General features: G+C 46.9%; 1 protein-coding gene across 1 annotated transcript; it reads left to right on the forward strand.

Moving 5' to 3' along the window:
* Positions 1-173: 173 nt before the first annotated feature.
* LOC136963273 (collagen alpha-1(XXVI) chain) lies at positions 174-22,626 on the forward strand. The gene is given in 15 exon segments (XM_067257344.1): positions 174-477; positions 1,042-1,164; positions 1,976-2,079; positions 18,028-18,089; positions 18,180-18,306; positions 18,487-18,594; positions 18,737-18,813; positions 18,815-18,857; positions 20,322-20,405; positions 20,507-20,559; positions 20,693-20,755; positions 20,942-20,977; positions 21,100-21,144; positions 21,409-21,493; positions 21,685-22,626. Coding segments are annotated over 15 exon segments (1,329 nt in total). The 5' UTR covers positions 174-316; the 3' UTR covers positions 21,843-22,626.
* Positions 22,627-23,449: the final 823 nt, after the last annotated feature.

Consider the following 23,449-nt stretch of genomic DNA (forward strand, 5'->3'; position numbering starts at 1 on the left):
TTTATCATCTGCTGCGCCGTCGAATTCTCAGAAACTTCTGTGAGTTGTAGCGCAGGCACGCTCTAGCAAGGCAATCCGACTATCTGGGAGGCAAAAGCCATAGCAACACGACAAAGGCAGGACAGGAAGATCACAGAATTATGTCTGTCGACATTGCAATTTTGTCTATGTTTCAATTGCTTTATTGTTAATATTCGAGAAAGTACGCCGTCGCTTTTTTATTAGTCCCCCACGCGCTTCTCGAAACTGTATGCATTCGCTTCACAGGTAGCGTTCTTTCTACCTTTCACACTTGAAGGAACCTCTCACAAGGACCATGACAGCTTCAGTCATTTTAAGTATTCTTTTTGTTTGGATGGTGTCGCCCAGTCTGTCACGAGGGACCGGGTTTCTCTATCAGTTTCCAGGTGTGACACTGCAACGCATCAATTCCGAACAAATTGTCGGACCCCCTACAGGCTCCAATGCAGTACGCAGGTCGGTTTCACAGCAGATGCTGTTCTTGAATTTACTTCCTGCCCAACGCTCCTTTTCTGTTATTTTAGAGATTCGGGTTTTGTTTCTAATCAGTCCCGTTATAGCTGACTTAACTGTCAAGCAGAGCAGCGACTAGAGGAAATTTGTTAATTGTACCTGGGAAAAGAAAAAGGTGCAAAGGTGTATAACGAAACTGCCTAGTCATCACTGAATTACAGAAATATGTAAACTCGTCAAATTGATCGATAGGGATGTCCAAACCTATTCCTGGAGAGTTGCCATCCTGTCGTTATCACCCAAACCCTAATTAAGAACAGCTGATTCTAATAATTAGCATGTCGATAAGATGGATCAAGTTAGTTACAACTGGAGTTGGAGGTAAAGCCTACAGGAGGATATGTCTCCGGGAACAGGGTTGGACAGCCCTGGTCTATGACTTCTCACACATACTCAAATGACAGCCGGGTTTGTCATCCATCATGAATTGTATCTCAACCTCGCTGTCCCACCAATTGCCCGCGGGGACATTCTCTAACAGTGTCCCACATGCTCTCCTCCTTGTAGGAACTGGTGTCAGTACACTGTGTCGAAAACGGTGTCATGCCAGGTGCACAATGGGACCGAGGCTCTGGTGCAGCGTGTGTTTCAGAGCTGCCGGTGGCCCGGGCCCTGCTCTAACCTCATCAGGTATGGACGACACTGTCACCATTTCCCTGCTCCTCTCTCGTGTCTGCTCCATGTCCATGAAAATATACACTAACGGCTGTCTGTCCACAACACCGCAAAGGGGGCATCTTCTCATGAGCAAGCTTGTGAGAACGAGCATATTATTGATTTTGGTTTCAGTTCAGCTCACGAAACGCCAGGCCAGGCATTGCACACAGGGATCATAATCCACTGATATATGGTGTTTGTGTATCTTTTGCCTAATAGGGCTTTAACTTCATCCAGCAGACAGTTTGTCTTACGACTCACCCCACACACATCCCCCCCCTCTTGAAAACACTCTGTCCCATTGTATGTTGGTCATAGACGGCTGATTTACTCCCAGGCCCACCACACTGAATAGCAAGTCAGCCACCATAAAGGCATATAACAGTGATTTTTTCCATTCCCATTCCTCTATTCCCCAGTCTGCCATTGCTCCCAGAAAAGACACTGATGTAAGAGCGTAGCTGTTTATCATATAGATTGGTGTGATTTGTAGCTGTATGGTTGCATTCCATTGTTTTATGTCTTTGGGATCCATCCAAGAATTCTAAATAGACTCACAGTGTTCAGTCATAGTGTCAGCCTGGACCAACCTTGTTGTTTTGATAAAAGTCGATAAAAAACACTCTTTTGAAGTGACTTGAAGCTGCATGCGAAGAAAGAGGGTTACGAATGACAAATGGAGGAGCTGGATATGTCTAGGAGCTGAACAGGTGTGTTTCTTCATGAGGTAGAAATCAGTGAGATGTCCCAGTGCAGCGTTCTGTGATATGTGGTGGGTTTTCAGTTACAGGACCCTGGTCAGGCCCACGTACAGACTGACGTATCGGCAGGTGACAGCCCTGGAGTGGAAGTGCTGCCCAGGCTTCCTGGGAGAAGACTGCAGTAAGGGTGAGTAGGACTCCAGAGAGCTCCTCTCCTCCTCCTGCCTACTTGGTTGGGATGAGTTGAAGGCTAAAGGCTACACAACAACATAAATGTCGTCTGAGGACACTTTATAATTTTCGCCTTGGGCCTCACTGTTGTCCAGATACCTTTTTGTTTGTCTTCAAGTTTCAATTGTGTGTGTGATATGATATCCGGCAGAGGAATGGGCACCAATCGTCACCCAAAGCACGGGTGTAGCTTTGGCTGGACATTTTGTTTTGAGGTTTGTTTTGTTTTTTGAATGGCTGTGGTGAGGATGAGTCAAAAGATGGGGCCGGTTGCGAAGGAAAATTACCACTTAGAAGGATATTGCATTCCTATATTTGCCTCTTTGTCACGCCTCTCAATCAGAAGGAATCTGGCACACTATTGTTAACATCAGATGGGCCAAGAAGTATTAAAATCTTAAATACTAAGCTAGATGACGAGATATTGCTTTTTTTAGCAACCTTTTTATTGGATAAATGTTTTCCCAAACACAGTCAAAGCACAGTGAATGCATGAGAAGGTAGCTGGCTCAAGAATATGAGAGGATTTCAGGATCTTAAGGGACGTTGAGCAGGGTTACCAAGGGAACACAAGACCGTATCCCTCTGTTGTCAGGTCACCAACATTTTCTGTTTCAGATTTAAGATCGGTGTCTGATACTGTTCTTTGTATTTCACATCAGAGTTGTGTTGAATGTTGAACCCTGAAACATGACCTCCCCTTTGTGCCAGTACAGTGGAGTCAGTTTACTGAATGCAAGCATATGTTTTGAAGACGTGAAATGAGGTTAATTGCAGAAGAATGTTGGCAGATACTGATATACAGTTGTAATAGGTGTTATTCCTAAATTTAGATTGACCACCAAGGTTTGTATTGTTCTATGTTTACAGCACAGCAACAACACTATTTCTCTCTCTCTCTCTCTCTCTCTCTCTCTCTCTCTCTCTCTCTCTCTCTCTCTCTCTCTCTCTCTCTCTCTCTCTCTCTCTCTCTCTCTCTCTCTCTCTCTCTCTCTCTCTCTCTCTCTCTCTCTCTCTCTCTCTCTCTCACTGTCATACTCTCTCTCACACACACTGAGACCTCATTCTGGAAGCCTTCATCACATTAATGGGTAACCTGTGGTGACCCTGGGTGTACTCATCCCCCCCAGCCCCTGGCCCTGCTGTGTTGCTGGAGGGGTGGTGGTGGTGGTGGTGGTGGGGGGGTGGGGGGGTGGGGGCAGGCCTTGCTGTAGATGTAAGGGGATAACAAGGTCATCCAGCTCCAGCTGTTGTTAATGCTGCAAGCCCCTCTCCTACTCTCCCTGTTTCCTCTAGTTCTCATCACCCCATACTCTGTCACCCTCTCCAGCCCTTCTTTGATCAGACTCTGGAGTCCCTTGAAAGGGTAGACTGACTCTAGATTGTCCGTCACCTCAGAACAGGAGAAACGTCAACTGTAGAGTCTCCGTTCGGGACTCAGCCACTTGACCCTGAGTCATGAACATCTGTGTTGTTGCCTTATTTACTGTAATCCACAATCAGATAGTCCTTAAGTAAAGGATTACTTGTACTTACAAAATCAGCTATTGAAATGTATGGGAACTTGAGAGGGAAGAAAACCTGCGCTGTGGGAAATGCCAGAAGGAGCCGGAAATAAAGGCAAAATGGTGTAGACAGGGATTGATGACTTACTTGACAAAGAACAGACATATTATGATATGATACTCCACACCCGTGTCACTGTTCCGTACTTAAAAAAGGCGGACCAAGTTGACCTGATGAGACGTCCATGTTCCTCAGCGTAACTGTCATCATATGAAAAACAGGCTTTTGTACAAAGCATCGTAAAAAGATCCCAGGTGCGACCTTTGCAGTTTGAAAGACGTCAGAGCACAAGTGCACCTGGGCCGGTCCTTGGGAGCCGGCCTGCAAGTCGTAGCTCCAGAAGTCGTCTCACTTCGGTGGCAAGACCCGCATGTGGCACGAGCTTGCTTCTGGGGGAGTGGAATGAGATCATCCTGGGATGGGAGGACCCCCTCCCCCCGCTTGACGCACTCGTCTGAGAGAGCCTTCGCTCCCAGGGCCGACGCGTTCATCGAAACCAACACACGCTTGTTGTTTCAGGCTGCGCGTTGCCACGCCTCTGCAGCGAGCTTCCCCAGGATGTCATCGTGCTGTAATGTGCTCGGGCGGCGAGCGTGTCCTCTGGCCTTGATGCCTGCCTCTGTGTGTGGGTGTGTGTGTGTGTGTGCGTGTCTCAATTTGTCTGTCACGGTGTACTGAGTGGGTAGATGAGAGAGTTGGACCTCATACTGTATGACCAGCTGTTTGTCTCGACCCAAGTTGCACTGGTCTAATGGAAACAGCTGGTCAAGAGACAAGTCTATCGTCGTCCACTCTCCAGGAACAATTGGACACAGAGCCTACAGCACAAGGGGACTGTGTAAGCAAGGGTTCTCGTGAGATGTCAGTCCAGAGACGCATTTTGTGAGCACATGGTATGAATTCCAGCTAAATGAAGCGCCTTAGTTGGGGAATTGATGTGCAGTATTCAGCCATTTAGTGAACTTGATGGTGGTGACGTGGGGGGGGGGGGGGGGGGGGGGGGGAAGCAGTTTAGATCATACTCTTCCAAGAATCCAGACAACCCTTCCCATAACTTCACATGCACCGAAAGGGTCTGTAAAGGTCCTGAGCCAATGGAATACACATTTTTTACACAAGCTGTTCCGGAATGTCAAGGGAACCAACCGCAACAGATTCTTTTTCGATCAGTTTCACCGAATTGTCCGCATATGCCATGTGCTTCCCATATTCGTTGTGTCCCTCTGAGTTCCCATATGCATCCAATCCATTAAGGCTCCGAGGCCCTCTGTTTAACCTCATTCTACATTGAGGAGAAGAAGGAGCGTTGTGGTCATCATTTTTCATTTGACTCATATTTTTGCTCTGCCTCAGTGGCTTTCATGACACAAGTTTGAGGACGCTGCCACAATCATTTGCTGTGCTCAACTAAAACATGTGCTTTGTAGTGATCTGTTCTTTGGCATGATCCATGTTTGATTGATATTTTCCGGCCTGTATTTCAATTGACTGTAACAAATGACTGCTGTAATTTTTGTCATATTATGGGTTCAAAAAATATATATAAAGTCTTTCTTGGGAGGTTGGGAGGTTATCACAATGGTTATGTCACGGTTATTGCCCTGGTTCTTAAACATTAGCTGGGAAGTGACATCCACTTGGGAACTTTATTTGAACTATACAGGGATTCTAAGATGACAGATTACTTGGGTTCAAAGTTCATAACAGACTTGGTGTTTTGATTCTAGTCCATCATCACCTAAATCCCCCTCTGTACCAACCAAAGAAAAACACATCATGATTTTGAAGATCAGGACACACAGTGAGGAAAAACAAATCCGATTCAAGAATCTGCCGACACAAGCATCGACATCAAATCCAAAAAGGAATCCATCTCCAAGTCACTATAAACATGTTTTATTGTTTTGTCTAGAGAGTCCAAGAGCAAAATGGTTATCAAGAGAGTTTCAGTACACAACCAGGTCAGCAACCCTCCAACCCTCTTCTAACTGCCATTTAGCTCTGTTTCTTGTTCTTTCTTTTTTTTTATATAAACAAATGAGGCACTGACCTGTGGGTGGGGGTGGGGTGGTGTGGTTGGGGGGTCTGTGAGGCGAGGCGATCGGCATGGCTGTGAAGTGCATCTGTCTGTCTGTGTTATTCCCTGAGCGACAGCAGTCGTGAGTTATGGTGGGCCGGTGGGACCAGCTGGAGAAGCCTGGCCCGATCCCTGACTTCTGTGGACCCGATCTGGAATGCATTTGTCAACGGAAGGAGTGAGACACAGGAAAAAGCGCCCAATTGTGACCAATGGAGGGATTTTGATGATACGTTCTTGAAAGAGGCCTCTCCTTCACTCTCCAGCCATGGCTTGAGAACATCTGGCCTCTCTTTGCTCGGCTTAAACTCTTCGTTTACAGCGGAAGCACTTGGATTAAGGTGTAAATGCCCTCTCTTATTCTGTGTCTTCACTTCTGTCCTCCGTTCTATTTACAGAAAGTTTAAACCAACATCTCACCATTCTGAGATACTGTCGAGGAACCAGCTGTAGCCATATAGTATTTTGTGTGTGCGCGCGTGTGTACAGGTTGAGATGAATTCCCTTTCTGTGGTGAATAGTTCTGTGTTTGTTCACGAGTTAAGATCTACATTTCTGCATTGGGATGTGTATAAGCATACGATACTGTATGCAAGAAGCGGATCTGAGTTCCCTGATTGTCTGCAGGCTACAGACACTTATCTGCGTGTTTGGTCAAATATTTGGACAGCCTGAGCTCCCTCGGGATGCAGGGTTGCCTTTCCCGGAGGGAGCCCCCTTCTCCCAGACCCAGCTTGGGTTACAGTGACCAGATTTCAGGAGTCTAACTGGAGCTGCTCTCTCACAGCCAACATGCCAACTGCTTTGTTTTGATTCACAACCTGCAAAGTCAGCCCCTCCACACCAACCTCCCCCTACCCCTGCGCCCCGATCCAGAGACTGAGAGGCAGTGAGATATCCCTGGGAACGTATACCCACAATACAGCCCCCACAGCACAGTCTGACTTTGGAGACCAGTATCTTAAGCTTTGTGGGTAAGTGCATTCACAAATCATCATCAGCATACAATCCAATGAGTCAGTAGCTTGAATTCCAGGTGCAACTATATATCCATTAGCATGACATAGCGCTGGCTAATTGAATTATGTCTGATGATGGCAGATACTTGGTCAGGCATGCATGCATTTGACAATTCCTTGTGATGTTACTATGGCAACACAATAGACGTTCGTCTAGACGGACCCAGGTAGTAGACAAGACAGTAATTTATGATCTTCTGTCTTCGATCATAATACCAACATTACCAACTCCTCTCTGAGCCTGACAACTCCTCTCTGAGCCTGAGCAGATATAGTAGGTCTCGTTATTCAACTTCATTACTAATGGTGTGGGGATTAATATATTTTTGAGAAGTGAACTTCACCCGAAGGTTTTTTTTTTTTGCAGGGGGGGGGGGGGGGGGGGGTGGGGGGGGGGGGGCGACGGGGGGGGGGAGAGATATCATCAGAAGTGCCTGTGGGAAACCAAGGTGCATAGATTTTGGATGTTTGCTTAACCTTTTGGAAATGTGTCTGCGAACATTTTTAGACGTGGTCAAAGTGCTTGGAATAATTGTGTCCATATGGAGCCTTGCGGTATGGCAGGTCCTGGCCTCATCACTGTGGAGCTGGCCTTTCAAAGGAGCCGGTCAGACACAGTCTCTCACCAAGTGGTGGAGTTTAGATGTGATGGTTAGCGGTAGAAAAAACAGACAAAGAGTCCAACTTTTTGTATATGTGGGTGTCAGCAATTACTTTGTACTCACACTCTGCCATGGTGGGGTTTGCTCCTACTCCAGTACCGAGGGATATGCCATAGACTGCAACTGTCCAGCCAGTTTTCAGGCAGGCTTGTTAGCAGGCTCACTGCTCACAGTCCTCATAACTAAGATCTACACAGCCTGGGAATACAAGACCTACCTGTGGGCCTCGCATGCACTGGCACACACTTTGACTAATATTGCCCTCGACAGAACCAGTCTTCCAGTGTTGTGCCATCTCAGCCTGGTCTCAGTTCATCCCCAGTGAGCAGCGACACGTAACTGCTTTTGTATCGACTTCTTCATAAATCACGACTGGCACAAACTCCCGTGCCGCTTGTTTAAATCGCCACTTAGCTCAGTTTGTGGCACACCTGGCTGTCTCCCGGGATGATCCGGAGGTCTGGGAAACTGCTCTAACGAAGCAGAGTCTTCGTATCTGTCTGTGGTAATGACCATTGGAGAGGATATCCCCATTATAAAGCAATAAATCTGTAGCGGAACACCAGCCCTGGGTTTAGAGATTGCCTGTGGCAGTTCTCCAGTGCTGCTACAGTACAACAGTGCTACTTGTCCTGCCAAAAGCTAGAGACTCACCCCCTCAGCACATACAGGAACTAGTACAGTACAGTGCTGTCACGAACTAACGGCTGCTCTCTGCTCGTCTTGATCAGAAAAGGTAGGAAGGAAGGAGTTGGGGATATAAAAAGGAAAGAAATAAACATTTTATAAAGCTTTAACAGGGAATAAATCTGCGCTTTCATTGACAATTACTAGACCAGGAACGTTCTGGCCTCAGTTTGGAGGCGACGTGTGTTCCTTTTGATCCCGGAGATCCTGTTTCACTTGACAGGTAAAGCCACATAGACTTCAGAGTACCCTTAGATCCAAACGATAGTGACGTATGGGTACGCTTGACCCACCCTACAGATACTCCCCATAAGTCAGCAGAAGAAAGACTGAGGCAAAGATCTCCCCCAGACCTCTGGAGACCAGCTCGTCTGTTCAGGGCGTCCTGGCTCGGCGTCAGATCCCTCGTGAGATGTGTTGCATTTGGCTTGGGTCATGTCCAAGGGCCCCCACGCTCCCTTCTGGCATGGTAAATCAATCAAGGCCTCCAGCCTCTCCTCTTTCCCCTTTCGCTCGCCTGCTCCCTCTCTCCTCCCCCTCTTTCTGTCCTTCTGCTCAAGGCTGTGGGCAAAGGGCCTCTCGGAACCCCGGACCCTCTGTTGATCTACGAAAATGTTTTGGTGAGGCGCTCGCATGAAAGGGCGTCCCATGGAGAGTTGGTCAACTCCTGCCCCCAAGACGTCCGATCAGTTCCTCTCCCAGCTCCAGGAGACCGCCGCGAACATCTGACGGCAGCAGAATCTTGTCTTTACCAATTAAGGGAGAAAATCTGGGTCGACAACATGAGATTTGGCCTAAATATAGCCCCCCCCCCCCCCCCCCCCCCACTGCACACGAGCCTGCGTGTTTCAGCGACATCAAACATGGGAAGACGTGCCGTGTATATGTATCCCAGCTCTGTCTCGACAGCTCTTCTCGTCCCAGGACCTTTTCGGATGGGCTCCCATACTGTGAACACGCTAATGCGAAAAGCGGACGACTCCTCAAGACAAGATGGCGTCTCTCCAAGCTGGCTCCTCTTCTCCTTCCGCACTCGAAAACGCTTCTGGCAGAGGCGTCCCCGTGTCGTACAGCTATCTTTACATTCAGATGGAATTTGAAAATATCTGGTCATACAGAGAAATGGAAAGCAGGAAATGCAATTGCTTACAATTTTAGATTTTTGTAAGCACTGTCCCCACTATTGTATGTATAAACATTTTGGGTCTGGTTGCTAACTGCCCTGTGTGGTATATTTGAGCCCTATACAATATCTTTGAACTCTGCAACCTCTCTTCTACAATCAAGAAAGCATCATCATTTTGCGCAACGATTAAAGTAGACCAAGTAGAACGTTCCACAAGCAGTAAGCCCGGCTCTATCCACGACACAGATAATCAACTCATCATTCCCATCACCAATTTGGGCGTTTAGTTTGGAGAGGAGCGAAAGCATCTCGTGTTGTTTTTGGCTAGATGCTGATGGAGTTTTGATGGGCCGAGTTGTGAAGAAAAAGGTTGTGTTTACGCGAGGCCCAGATGAGCTTTTTCCCCTTCCCACTGATTGTGAGGCTGGAGGGTAATCACCATGCTGGGGGGCTCTGAGCCTGTTTCTCATTTCCCTTTCCATGCCCCCCCCCCCCCCCCCCCCCCCCCCACACACACCCTTCCCATTTCTCCTCTCCGACACGGTCATTCTGATAGTTATCTTCCTGTAGAGTGTTTGAGGATATGTTGTCCCCCTTATCCAGCACAGCAATAGGACAACAATAAAGAGTTTATCTGGACGTCCAGTGTGTCTTTTACCCTGTCAGATATCCACTCCGGCTATTGCTCCTGTTGACAAAAAGCCACATTGAAGCCTAGCGTTTCCATCTGTGTCTTAAAAGCCCTTTTGTTGCTTTTCTTCTGTTGAAGGATTGCGTACAAAGTAGCTCATAGCGTCATGATGTGTTGATGTATTTCAAGGTGAAAGAGGGCTTTTGGCATGTCTCACAGTAATTGAAAATGAGCGAGAACTCGATTCACGACGAGCAAATCAAAACGTGTTCGCCCGGCCTTGGGTGTTTGTCTTTCAGGTGTGCGTGTTTTACCATCAAGAGCGCTCCTTTTATAACCGGGGTTTGCGTTGGGTTTCTCGGGGTCATGTTGAATCCACACGTTTCAAAGTGTTTGCGGTCTAGCCACATGTATGTCCCACATGGGTGGGGCTAGGCGAGGGTGCTACTCGAAAGACGTTGTGTCTGGTATCAAGTGGGTCGAGTGGATGTTATGTAGTTCATGAATGCTCTCCAGATGTGCGAGGGTTAACTTGCACACCCTCGCACGTCCGCTGGGAAGTTGGCCCGGAATTGTGTTTCTGTTTGTCCTCAAGTGAACTCATTATGATGCAGATTTGATTTTTCCATAACTTGTTTTGTATCGCTAATGCCTGAACGGAACATCTGAGAACACGACAAGGTCGAGTCTCACTTTAAACAGATTGATCAAAGGGATTGTATTTGATGTGCTGTACTGATACTGGGCCTGACCTCGCAAATACTGAAACCCAGCCTGAACCTGCCCAAAGGACATACTTGGATCTGATTGGCCCGCCTTTAATACAATTATAATAGCTTGGCCAGGTGTTGAAACATTGCAAGAGGAAGTATATAGTCATGCATTCGCATGCTTATTTTATCCAGTGAAGAAATCTCAAACAGGGACAAGCCAAATGCGATCAACTGTTTTTTTTAATCGAGTCAAACACGTTCGACAATTTACGGTTCAAAACCATTTGAAATAATGGTTTTTGTTTGAACCCCATCCCAGTCTGTGAGCAAGCTTCCCTGCTGTAAACGGTAATTAGATGTGTAACGGAATGACGAGAGATAACCCATGCGAGGAGTTGCCTTGCACAGGAACTTGACAGTCAGACAGACAGCAGAGCCTTGGGGGAAGAGAGTTGCTGCCAGTAAATAGATGAGAACAGCTGAAGGGGACAGGTGGGTACCCTGTAGCCCTGTAGGCCCTGAGAGAGGCCTGTCCTCGCCACATCCTGTCAGCCAGCTGAATCCTTGAAGAAGACTGGAGCGAAAATACTCCACTGTTAACGGCGACGGGGGACGCATAACTTGCGGTTGATGGCGCCGTTAACTAGATTCTTTCAGTGCTCACCGGTTTCCTCGGCACGCTGGGCCTAATAACAAGGACTAGTGCACACAGGGCTACACTCGACAGCTAGCGATAGCAAGCTGTGCAGAGAGATCTTCACAGATGTTCCGAGATGCAGTTTATGTTGGTAATGAAGATGCGAACCCAGGCGAGTGCTTGGCTCATCTGTTTGCATGTACACTCACTGAAGGTAGTGTTCACATTCGACTATTCCTCCAATAGTTACTTGGCTATGCGCTGTGGGAACCAGCAATGTCCTCTGAATTATAAATAACAAGAGCTACTGTTCGAATGTATGATCATGACAGCTACTAGGCTGCTCACATTATGTTTCCTGACAGAAATGTTTTGATACATGGATGGTATTTGAGGCCAAGATGCTAAAGGGGTGCGGCTGTCTTTTGACAAGTCTATTACTCTGTCTCGGTTCTGCTGTGCAGAGTTGAAATATCCAAGCATGACTGCCTAGTGATATACTGGCCTACTTGCCTCTTGTGTGTATCGTGGGGAATTGACAGTCCAGCAGGAAGTGTGCTTTTTCTCCACCCGTTGTGACCCTCTTGTAAATCTGCAAGCCCAAGGCCAGGGACTCCAGCAACTCGAGCCCTGACCACCAAGGGCGGACTGGCTGCGTGGACGTTACCACCTTCTCACAGAAAGCTCGATTTAGCATCCCGCAAAGGCTGCCAGCTGATTGCTGGGCTCCAAGTAAGCCAGACGTCTAATCAAGCCACATTCCGCAAACTCCATAATACTGTAATTCCAGAATCGGCCATCATTTTACCACATGTTCGTATGAGCAACTGTTTGGAATGGGATACTTGTCAGGACAGCTGGGGTACCAGTCTGTCTAGTAATCCAACACAGGGAATGCCTTATACTTCTCTAAGTTCTGATATGTCTATAGGGCAGATGGCTAGCCTAATTACTGAGCTATTCGAGATGCATTGCTCTGGTGTAGACTGTTTAAATCAGACAGCATATGCAGCCTTGTCAGTGGTGCATCGATCTTCCCTTTAACACAAAATACTTTTTTCCCCAATTTGTTCAAAATGTAGTCAAGTGTTTGCCAAGAGTTGTGGACCTAACAAGAGTTGTATAAGTGAGAACACATGACCTCTGTTACTACACTGTACCATGAGGTCTGAATTACACCAGACACGGCATCATTCACTCCTTGGAGCATTTTAAATCTCACATCGTTTTGAAGCCTTTCAGCTAAGAAATTTGTCAAATGCTCCACAACAGGGAGGTCTCCCCCTCACTGTAATAAATTTGGCCACGTAAAAGAATCCTCCTTTCAGTCAGATTATACTTATTGCATACTATTTCACCTTATACCTCAGACCAATCATAGTATACTGTACACAGGGTTCCTCTACCACTTCTTAATAAGTCTTTCCTACAGGTACACTCTTGGACTTTTGAGGTTCATTATGTTTAATTGCAACTTGTTTAACTACATGCCCTTATGTTTCTTCCCATTGGCACTTATTTGCTTTTCACAATACATGCTTCATGTTTTGGCTACCCACAATGTTTTGGGGCTATCTCGTTGTTTACGATCATTGACCTATGCACTTTTTGTCTCTCTTGGAAGTTGCTTTGGATAAAAGTGTCTGCTAAATGAATACATGTAAATGTAAGTCTCAAAGTGCTTAGCAGATGTAGAGGCACTAAAGGAATAAATCACCAGTTTGTGGCCTGTGAGTCATGGATGGGAGAGATTAGATTGTGTACATAACTTGTTGAATCACTGACCATCGCGTTGCTTTTTGACGCAGGTCAAATCATTCACATGTTTTTGATAAGGTGGCGATGAATTCTTACTGTCTCGTGGGATTTGGCACGATGGAGGCTTTCCTAGCAGGGCTCGTTGTCACAGTTCAACCACCAGTGGTGGTTATGCCTTGTTGTGGTTCCCAATAGTGAGATGAGATCTTGACTTGTTTGTGAGGACCGACATACAGGGACCTCCTCTGAGAGCGGTCTACGCTAACTGCATATGTGAGACCTGGTTCGAAACCCCTTCTGACAGTGGGAGCCAGACATAGTTCTGGATGTGTAGTCGCTTATTGCTTGTCTTCTGTTTACCCATGTATATTGATGCATACCTTCTGTAGGCCTGGGAACGAGCTCTATGTTTTGTCTGCAGTGAGAGAGAGAAAATGAGAGACAGACAAAAGAGTGAGAGAGAGAGCTATTATTAGCTCCGCTCTGCTGGTGATGGAAACAGGGTTCATCAGTGTGTTTTTTTTCATGACGTGATCTGCAACCAAACATTTCCAGAATCTTCCAGACTGTTTGGAAGATGAAGTTGATTTAGGCATGTGTTGTTTGTGGAGGCTACATCGGGACTGCGCTTTTTACAAGGGATGTGCTGAGCGGCTCTGTCGGCCCGATGAAGCGAGCGTGAAGCGAGCGTGCGGGGGTGACTTAGTGCGTGTGTCTGCTTTCATAACCGTAATTGTCCTTATCATCTTACCTCTTTGCGAAGCCTCGCTGTTGCTGGCAACAGTTTCAAATGGGTCCACCCCAGCCGTCCATCTGGAGAAAGCATTCACCTTGCACGGTCTGCGTTCACCATTGTCTTCGGGGGGTGCCTCTCTCTCTCTCTCTCTCTCGTTTTTTCTTTTTTTTTTTTTTTTTTTTTTTTACTGCCGACTGAAGAGAACATCTGTATTTTTCCCCTCCCCTGTCCAGTGATCTGAGGTAGACCTTTACCCAACGGTGCAACTACACTACAGGAAAGGCACGCCTGTCTTCAAGGCGGACGAGCCGTGCCTGGATGCAGGCCTCCAAGAGCACTCCGTCTCCTGGAAGTCGACCCTCATCGACTTACCTGAGCCTCACGGCGACAACAAGCACTGTGAAGGTCAAGAGTTCATCCATTGATATCTCTGACCTGGCTAAGAGAGGAAAGGGGAGGAAGTTAGGTGTACAGTATCTCTAAGACAGTGCGTGGGGGGGAGGGGAATCGGTAAGAGGTCAAATTTTTCATCGTTTGCCTTTGTTTGAAGTGGAGCCCACAGCCAGACAGATGGATTTAGCTTCATGGCTCACAGTATGTGATGAGTAATTCCAGCAGGTGTTGAAGATCTGTTATCTGTCTAGAAGTCTTCTTTTATTTCAGTAGATAAAGGAATGGATTAGGTAGACATGCAGTAGATCTGTCATTCTTAATCCAGATTTAATCAAAGCTCAGTCACATATCTTGCTCTGAATTGCCTATTTTCTGCCAGGTGTTTAAGAGTAATTTTAAAATACACCTAAATCTTAATATTGGATGAGGCAGCTGAACCAAAACTGCAATTGAATCATGTGTTCAATCTCAATGGCTATATTTCATCAAAACATTCATGAATGACTTGTATAATGACCAAAACTTTTCAAATAAATGATCGTTCCTTGTCTATTTGAAATATGTCTTTGCACGTTATAACGGGGCCCATAGTTTGTTTTGCACTCATGTTGAGGTAAGGCCCTTTTACGTCTGAATCTAGACCACTACACAGTGTAATCTTTTGTTTAATTAAAAGCAACAAACAATGCAGAAAGAGAGGAAGCAGGCACCGAGGAGGAGTCTGGGTGACAGATGTCTGGCCTTGTTTTTGTAGCGTACACCAAAACAACAGCACTCCAGCAGCCTCCAGTATTGTCTGCCAAATAAGGTCTCAAAAAAGGACTCTGAACTTTTTAGAAGTTTGTTGCTTTTTTGAGGAGCCTGCATCTTATACTTCTACCGCCCCCGTCCCCCCCCCCCTCCCCCCCACACACACACACACTTGACCTCTGTGAGGCTGACTGGTTCAGGTCAGGATGTGGCTGAGCATACTCCTCAGGGGTAGAGGGAAAACATGGTCTTTATGAGGTTTGGCAGGCTGCAGTCAGGCTGTTATTTTAACGGCTCATCTATCTTTCACTGCCTCGACCAGAAACGTCCACTTTCTGAGTGCTGCAGCCGAAATCTCTACCACCCTCTTAAATGATGCAGACCCGATCTCAGTTTAGGTCTGTGTATTCTGTTGAATGATGTCAGGGTTTGGTAGGCTAGTCACTCGAACTGTGGTAATCATTTTTTGATGATTTTCTTACGCATGCTGTCTGTTGGTATCTGTTTACAGCAGAACACTTATAGATGGACTTGGTAGACACACATTTGGGAAGGTGGTTATACCACTGGAAACTTCATTTCCAGGAAGGTTAATCTCTGTAAACACGCTTTTGGTGATTTCTTTTGGTGGTCACGAATCAGTTATCAAAGTTCCAGCTCCAGTTGGTCTTATCAATATATGCACACTGAAACAATCACTTTCATCATCTTTAATGAGACTACACTTTGTTTCCAGCTACAGACCTTGATGCCCTTTCATACCTATGACAACGTAACACAAAAACACTGCATGGATTTGACCATAAAAGGTTATTTTCTTGTTGTTCCAGAATTATATTCAGCCTTTCCTTCAAGCCAGGAGAAATATCACCATTTAGCCTTTGCTTCTGGCAGTCATTATATAGCCATTTGAATATGTGTGTGTGTGTGTGGGGGGGGGGAGCAAAAAGCTGCAATGCTTGATTGTGCGTCAACTCTAAAGACAGCTTGAGTGTATGAATTAGTAATGTTCCTATTCAAAGTCACTCTTGGCTGGAACCTGTCACAACCACCAATGCACTGCTGTGTCTGTCTTTTTCTGTCTGTCTCTCTATCTCTCTCTCTTTCTCTCTTTCTCTTTCTCTCTGTCTCTGTCTTTCTCCCTCTTTTTCTCACTCACTCACACACACACACACACACAGCAGTGTGCACACAAGCGTCATTAGCACATGCTGTGCTGGCAGCCTGCATCTCTTCAATCAACGGGCCCAGTACTCATTACGCTGGCTATTTGTAAAACATCCTCGTTTTTTTTTTACTCCAGTTGAACGATCCGAGCCCAAGCATGCTTTATAAGAAAGCAACGTGTGGCCACATGCATCCCAGAACCAGCCTCTCGCTGAAGGCAAGCTCTGAATGAGAACGTGTTTAGGTTCTCCTGTCTTGTTTGCTCATTATCGCCTCGTCTTCCTATGGCTTTCTCTTGGCATGGCATCCTGCATCTCTTCATTTTTCCATGATTCCCAACACATGCCACACCTAGGTAATGAGCTGAGAACAAGCTGATGAATTACTCCAGAGTTCCACTTGTCAGCAAACACTAAAATGTTGATGTCATTCTTATGACTCAGAACCCCCCCCCCACCCCTCCAAAACATAGCTTTTTGGGCGTAAATGTTCTTTTTTGACAAGGGATGGATTCATGAAAAAAAGGCACAATCGATTGAGCAAATGTCTCCTGTAAAAATACAAGTTCAAAGCGGGGTTCGAGTCCTTGGTCAGACCTGATTTAGATGTGAAATCGGCGTTCATAGGGTTAAATCGGCGTTCATAGGGTTAATGTAAGTGCCTTTGGGGCTCTGAGAAGTCTGTTTAGGCTGCTTGTCTTGGTCTATTGTCGGTTTATCTTCTTCATGTCACATGAAGACAATAACAACAACAAATGGATCCCACTATTCCTCCATGAAGCCGTCCAAGGAAAAAGAAAGTTCTTTGACGTTTGAATAGTGAATAGAGCTATTTGCCGACCGTCAATCCCAGAGTATGAAAGGGCATTTTAGGACATGCCAACCTGGTTATGGCCCTCTGTCTCAACCCCATGTTGAGATGTTCACAAGGCGTGTTGGCACACACCCGGGCACGTTGGCACGGGGATGGGTAAAGGGCGGCTGGCATGCTGCTCTGTCAGAGGCGACGGAGCGTGCAGAGAGTCTATGACGGTCACTGGATTGGGCCAGGGGTGGCCTTGCTGTTTGAACACACAACAGTAAGATGCCAAGCGTCACTCAGAGGGAAACTGCAACTTTGGCTCTAAGCTGGCAGATTTGGCAGAGGATGGGTAGAGGAGGGGGGGGAGGGGGGGGAGGTTTTGTTTTCTCTCCAAGAGAATCAGCAGACGAGAGTCTGTCTCGCATTGCTCACTTTACCTTTTATTACTCATTTATCGTGTCTTTCTCACCCCCACCTTTGCAACCGCTTTTTTCCCTGCAACTTCTCCTTACATAGCGTGTGGTCTTCCAGCCTGCATGCTCTCCCACTCTTTCTTTTTCTCTCTCTCTCTCTCTCTCTCTCTCTCTCTCTCTCTCTCTCTCTCTCTCTCTACCTCTCTCTCTCTCTCTCTCTCTCTCTCTCTACCTCTCCCTCCCTCTCTCTACCTCTCTCTCTCTCTCTCTCTCTCTCTCTCTCTCTCTCTCTCTCTCTCTCTCTCTCTCTCTCTCTCTCTCTCTCTCTCTCTCTACCTCTGGTCTGCTGTCTGTGTCTGTCCACAGTCACCTTGGCTCAGTGCTCCTGCTTAGCCTGGCTCCCTTCACAACATCAAGCTAGCATGAAGACTTCAGCTCTCTCAGCAAAAACAACACAGGATAGGCCAGCCCTGCCATCTGTTTGTTTTCTCTCTCTCCCTCTCATTTACGCTGCTTTTGGAAACGCATGCAGTACGTGTGTTTTCGTTTTTTTTTTTTTTTTTTTAAGCCTGAACATCTCTGAGTCAGTGCGGCTCATTTGTGCGTCCACCGTTTTCCCCATGGAATTGCTAATATGTCTATTGTCCGGTATACGGTGTGTCCGGTACAGCCACGAATATTTAAAGGTACGAGGTTGTATAGTTAAAAATGATTTGCCCTGAATGACATCACCCTCTCCACTCTCTGTGTCTTAATCTCCACGTACAGAGTGTATGAACTGCACTGGCTTTGCCGACGTGAACGACCGACTGAGCACCATTGAGTCCAAGGTAAAAAAATAGATTCGGTTGCCAGATTCTCTCAGTTCGGGCACATGACAACCACAACAACAACAACAAAACGCTTCCATTTTGGGCCAGATTCTGTTGCTGGAAGAAGCTGGGCCTCCGCCTATTCCCATCAGGTACTACACTGAGAGGGCAGCAGACAACGAGGTGGGAGCAGCCAAGCCCACCCTCCTCAGTCCTCCAAGCCACGGAATACCAGGTGAGGAAACCGCGCCTCTCTGATAGGCCGACACAGTCAGGACTCGACGGATGCTCTTGGGACAAGCCTGGCAGACTTTGTGTTTTGGACTTTCCTAGGGTTAGTTATTGTGTCGTGAAAAAGATGCATATCCCAGCCGTGGTTTGTCTGTTGAGGTTTCGAACCTGTTTCTTTCTTAAGGAGCCCGGGGCCCTCCGGGGCCGGTGGGGCCCCCGGGTACCGCAGGCCCTCCAGGGCGCGCTGGAGAGACGGGCGTCTCAGGGAAACCTGGACCGGTGGGACCCAGAGGTACAAGTCTGAAACCGCCCACTCATCTACCATTACTGCTCATACGATGCTACTGACCGGAGACGCATCTCTGGAGATGCTACACAGACACGGGAGGTTTCTGTCATCTGCCATAAGAGTGGTTGCACCCTCCATCCCACAGGGCCCCCGGGCCAGAGAGGGATCCCAGGGGAGATGGGTCTTCCTGGGCCAGCGGGCCCGCCAGGACCCGCCTCTCACCCTCCTCCGTGGAGATGTGTTTGGCCTCCGGGAGCTGGGACAGTGTGAGTAGATTTGAAGCTGCACAAGGGGTGGATGTGTCTGTGACCCAGATCACCTTTTTTTCTCTCAGAGTGGTTGAATATATTTTGTGGCAGCACATCGAAAATTGTATTTTAAACGCCAGTCAGAACTTCGAGAACTTCAGTTTCCCCCATGTGTCATACAAAAGGTCATCGTCACACCCTGTGAAGATTTTTTTCATATTGTGACCAACAGTCTCACATATCCAGCAGTCTCATATATCGTCTCTCTTACCATATTTCTCTCTGGCGTACGCGCCTGTTACAGTCATATGTCACAGAAGTGTCAGTTAATAAGGAATGGAAAGAGAGATGGGTCAAATAGCAAAGATAAGGAGCAGTCTCCTGCTCCGCCCCCTGGTTCTCTGTGGACAGTGCATGGACAATCAGTGGTCTGGAAAGCCACTTTCTCAGTATCTACATGTTAATCGAGATTTGTGGCCCACTCGTGACTTATAACCCATTTTTACACTGTTTTTAAAAAGCCTTTTTTTCCCCATGACCTTGGGAGAGAGTAGTCTGCTTAAACCAGGCCCTTTTTCCCTCTTCTTCCGAGCGGGGGTGTATTCTGTGGTACTTGGAATGTGCTGTCTGTTGTCCAATGAGAGCTCGTTGAGGACCGGAGAGATTTGACAGGCAGAGAGAGCCTTGTTCCCATTCTGGCTGCTTTGATGGACTTCCCAGAACTGGAGCAGCATGGCATCGGTAGGAGCGGGAAGTGAGACAGAAACCTTCGATACCGTTACATGTACTGTACATGTAACGGAACCGAGTGGTCCTGGAATGGGAGGCTTCCTTTGAAACTGCATTGTGGGCCAACAGGGCTCATAGTGGTGACATGGCAGATTTGCAGATGACGTCCATTGCCGGCTAAAGGTTTAAAACGAGGTCCCAAAACCAGTTGAGGTAATTCACCGCTGTCTCGATGTAATTCGAACCATTGGCTTACCTCGGATGCACTTTCTATTTTCACCACCAGAGTGCAGTAGAGGCTCACTCCAGCCTCTCCTCGGCCTGCATGGGTGGAAAGCTGTATTTAATTACTGATGGTGGGCTGGCTTTGTTTAAGCCTGGGCTCTGTCTGCAGTTGGTCTGCTGTAAATCAGAGCCAATTTGTAACCTGTCAGCACAGATGCCTGGATCTGGCAACCTAAGGCGCCCGCCAAGCCAGAAACCTGCTCTATAAAACGCCAAGGAGAGGTTCTCCAATCGAACCTCAGACCTGTGTGTGTGTGTGTTTTAAACGGGACAGTTCCTAAACATGTTCCAGAGCTACTGCTCCCTACCTCAACGTTGGCCGTGTCACAACTGTGTCAAATCTAGCAATCTCAGTTTTGGCTATACTGTTCTGGATGCTCTCAGACCAGAGACCCACAGCTGTGCAGCGATGCAAAGCATTATTTGAAAAGTCCCCAAAATGAAAGCTGTTTTCTGTTTCTGATCTAGACGATGAGGTAGACATCTCTCCATGGAATGGCCAGAGTCCTGTGAGTGGTCCCCCAGGACCAGCCGGGCCCCCTGGCCCCGCAGGTAAAATCACTCACCACTCACTGTTGCAGTATAACACAGTTAACATGTGTGTTCCTTCAGAAGAAACAATGATGGTGATGATGATGTCATGGACTTCACAGGTGGCTCCGGACCCATGGGGTTGCCGGGCAACCCAGCCCCCCCCGGCCGAAATGTAGGTATTGAGTCCAATTGGACTTTTGTAAATACCCAGTCTGTGATTGTGTTGCATCCCTGCATGTCAGTTCTGTATGGACATGTGTGGTAGATAGACTGTAGGCTGCATTTGTGGCTCCCTGTGTTTCCAGGGCAGAGATGGGCTGTCGGGCAGGCCCGGGGATCGTGGGGCTAAAGGAGATGCTGGTGAGAGGGTGAGGCTCGGCTAAGCGGCCATTTTTAAGACCCATCGAATTCAGCTGTTCAACCTTGAGATGAGCGTCCCAATCGTAAATGCTCTGCTCCCAGTTCGCTGGACGCCCTCTTTGTTTCCCCATGTCACAACAATGCCATAATCAACTTCAATCCCAGCCCTTCATGTTTGTGTTCCCGTTTCACAGGGACCTCCTGGGCACGGTGGCGAACAGGGCGTGCGAGTGAGTTAACACGCCGAATTAACAACAAACCTATGACCTGGCGCGTTACGGCAGCTTGTGAGGAATGTGTCACTTCGTCACGACTCCTCTTGACATGTCTTCCTGTGTGTGTGTTTCTGTAGGGGGCTCCAGGACCTAAGGGAGAGCCAGGAGACGGTCTCCCTGAGGTGATGATGCATATTTCCTCCATGTCATTAACCAATCAGGAGGCCCGTTTGAGATTCAATCACGCACGTGGGGTTTTGAAAACGACCCAATGCCCCAAATGTAACATACAAAGCTTTTGGGGGATCGACACAGACTAAAACTAGCTGTGATCCCACTCGACTTCCCCCCCCCCCCCCACCCCCAGATTCCTACTGCTCTTTGAAGTATTTTCTATTGTTGCTCGTGCTTGAGTGTGGACGGTGTGCTGCTGTGATTGTGTCCAGGGTGAGGGGGCGCTGCAGCTGAGGGAAGCTCTGAAGATCCTGGCAGAGAGGGTACTCATCCTGGAGCACATGATCGGCATTCACGGTGAGGGGCGCCACGTGCTGCACTCCTTCGGGTCCCTTGAAGTTCGCAGCGTGCGGAGGAGCGGGGGGCGCTCTTTTGATCTCAAACCTTGATTGAGCATAAGCACTCTCTTATTCTGTTTTTGTTTTCCTCCCTCGTTCTTGGCCTCCCCTCTCTCTATCTCTCTCTCCCTTTCTTTCCTCTTTTCTCAGAGAACCCCCTAGAGCCAGGGTCTGGGCTGGATATCCTGTCTGACCTTTTACCCACCTTGAAAAACAAAAGGGCGGGTCCCAATACCCTCCTCCACTCTCGCACTGCGGGAGACCAGAAGCTGATTGGAGAGCAGCAAGTCAGGAGGGCGGGCAATTAGACACTCCTGCCAATCACTGGAGAGCATGTTTTTTTGTTGTTGCCTCAACTGTTGATTGGTTCGAGATTGAGATTGACACTCCGTATGTTTACAGGGGCTGTATAGGACCATGGGGAGTGACTATTCTCGCGGACAGGAAATAACACAAAAGACTTTCGTGCATTGATGTTGATGAGGGTAGGTCTGTTGACATTATAGTTGTCATAGGCACAACTGAATTTAATCCACTTTGTGCAGGCACTGGTCCTAACATATGCATCTTCTGATAGGTCGTTCATTGCAAAAGATGCCCAAGGAATATTGTCGAAATCCATTTTTGCCATTGTACTGGTTAAACGTTTTATAAACAAAATAATAATTTTTTAATCTGTTTTTACATTGTAAGTGTACTGTTTTTCTTGACCGTAGTGGCACATGACAGGGATATAACGAGCTGGTATCAAGAACCTTTTCAATTGACTGTAGTCCTCTCCATCTGGTCACTCTTGTTTTATACAGTCTGCCAAAAAGCCAAATGACTGTCCCCTGGCTGTATCTCCCTGTAGAGGGCTCTAGCACCGAGGTCACATTGACTGCTTTGGAATGTTCTTGGCTTTGACTGTATTTTCATTCTGGCCTTACTATTTGCACAGGATTTACCAAGAAATTGTATAAATATCTTTTCTGTAACTTACTGTACGAATTCAACGCAATTGAATTACCCCAAATCGGATCCCAATACCCTTTACCCCTTTCACTGTACCAGTGTCTCAGTCTGGAAATAAACCTGTTTTTATAAGTATGATTCTTACATAATAATTTGGATGCACCTGTTGAAAACCAGATCTTATACATTAGTGCTATGTATAGCTTGAATAAAGTGGACTGTGTTGAGAATGGAGCAGGAATTTTGGTTGGCCTTGCTTATGCGGCCGTTCAGTGTGGAGTCTGGCCAACTCATTTGCACACTGTGCAGCCAGCTTATTATTGCAGCTTAACTGTCATGTCTTTTTGGCAATATCCTGAATCATTACTTCAGATTTCCTTTTTGCAAACCTCCTTTCAATATTTGTAATGGAACGCATCCAAGCGTGAGACGGTCCAAAAAGGTTACCTTTGTTACTTTTACATGACATTTCATTGCAGATTTGTTTGACATTAAACACAACTGTGAGGTATGCTGTTATGCAAAGCTGATGGATCCTAATCTTGACTGATCGTGGGTCTTACAACGTATCAGTGTTTTGAGGTCTGCGAAAGACTTGTCGAAACTGCACCCTCGGAAGCCATGAAGACTTCATTTTTTTAAAGGAATCTTGTCAACAATGAATTACACACTGTATTCATATTAAAGTAGTTTGTTTTCATGATGTGTAAATGCTATATATGGAATCTTGCATTCATAGGCACAGTTCTCCAGACACAGACTAAAACAAGACAACTTACAATAAAGACTTTCAATTGATGTATCATTTTGTCTAGAACGAGGCTTAATCTATGTCCAAAAGAGGGCCTTTTAAATCTTATCTTCTGTAAAGATAAGATCTGAAAAGAGTTATCTGTGTTGAACAACACGCAACAAGAAACTCTTGGAATGATAAAGAAAAAGTGTGCTTCAAATTGAATTT

The sequence above is a fragment of the Osmerus mordax genome, chromosome 19 (assembly GCF_038355195.1).
Source record: "Osmerus mordax isolate fOsmMor3 chromosome 19, fOsmMor3.pri, whole genome shotgun sequence".
NCBI lineage: Eukaryota > Metazoa > Chordata > Actinopteri > Osmeriformes > Osmeridae > Osmerus > Osmerus mordax.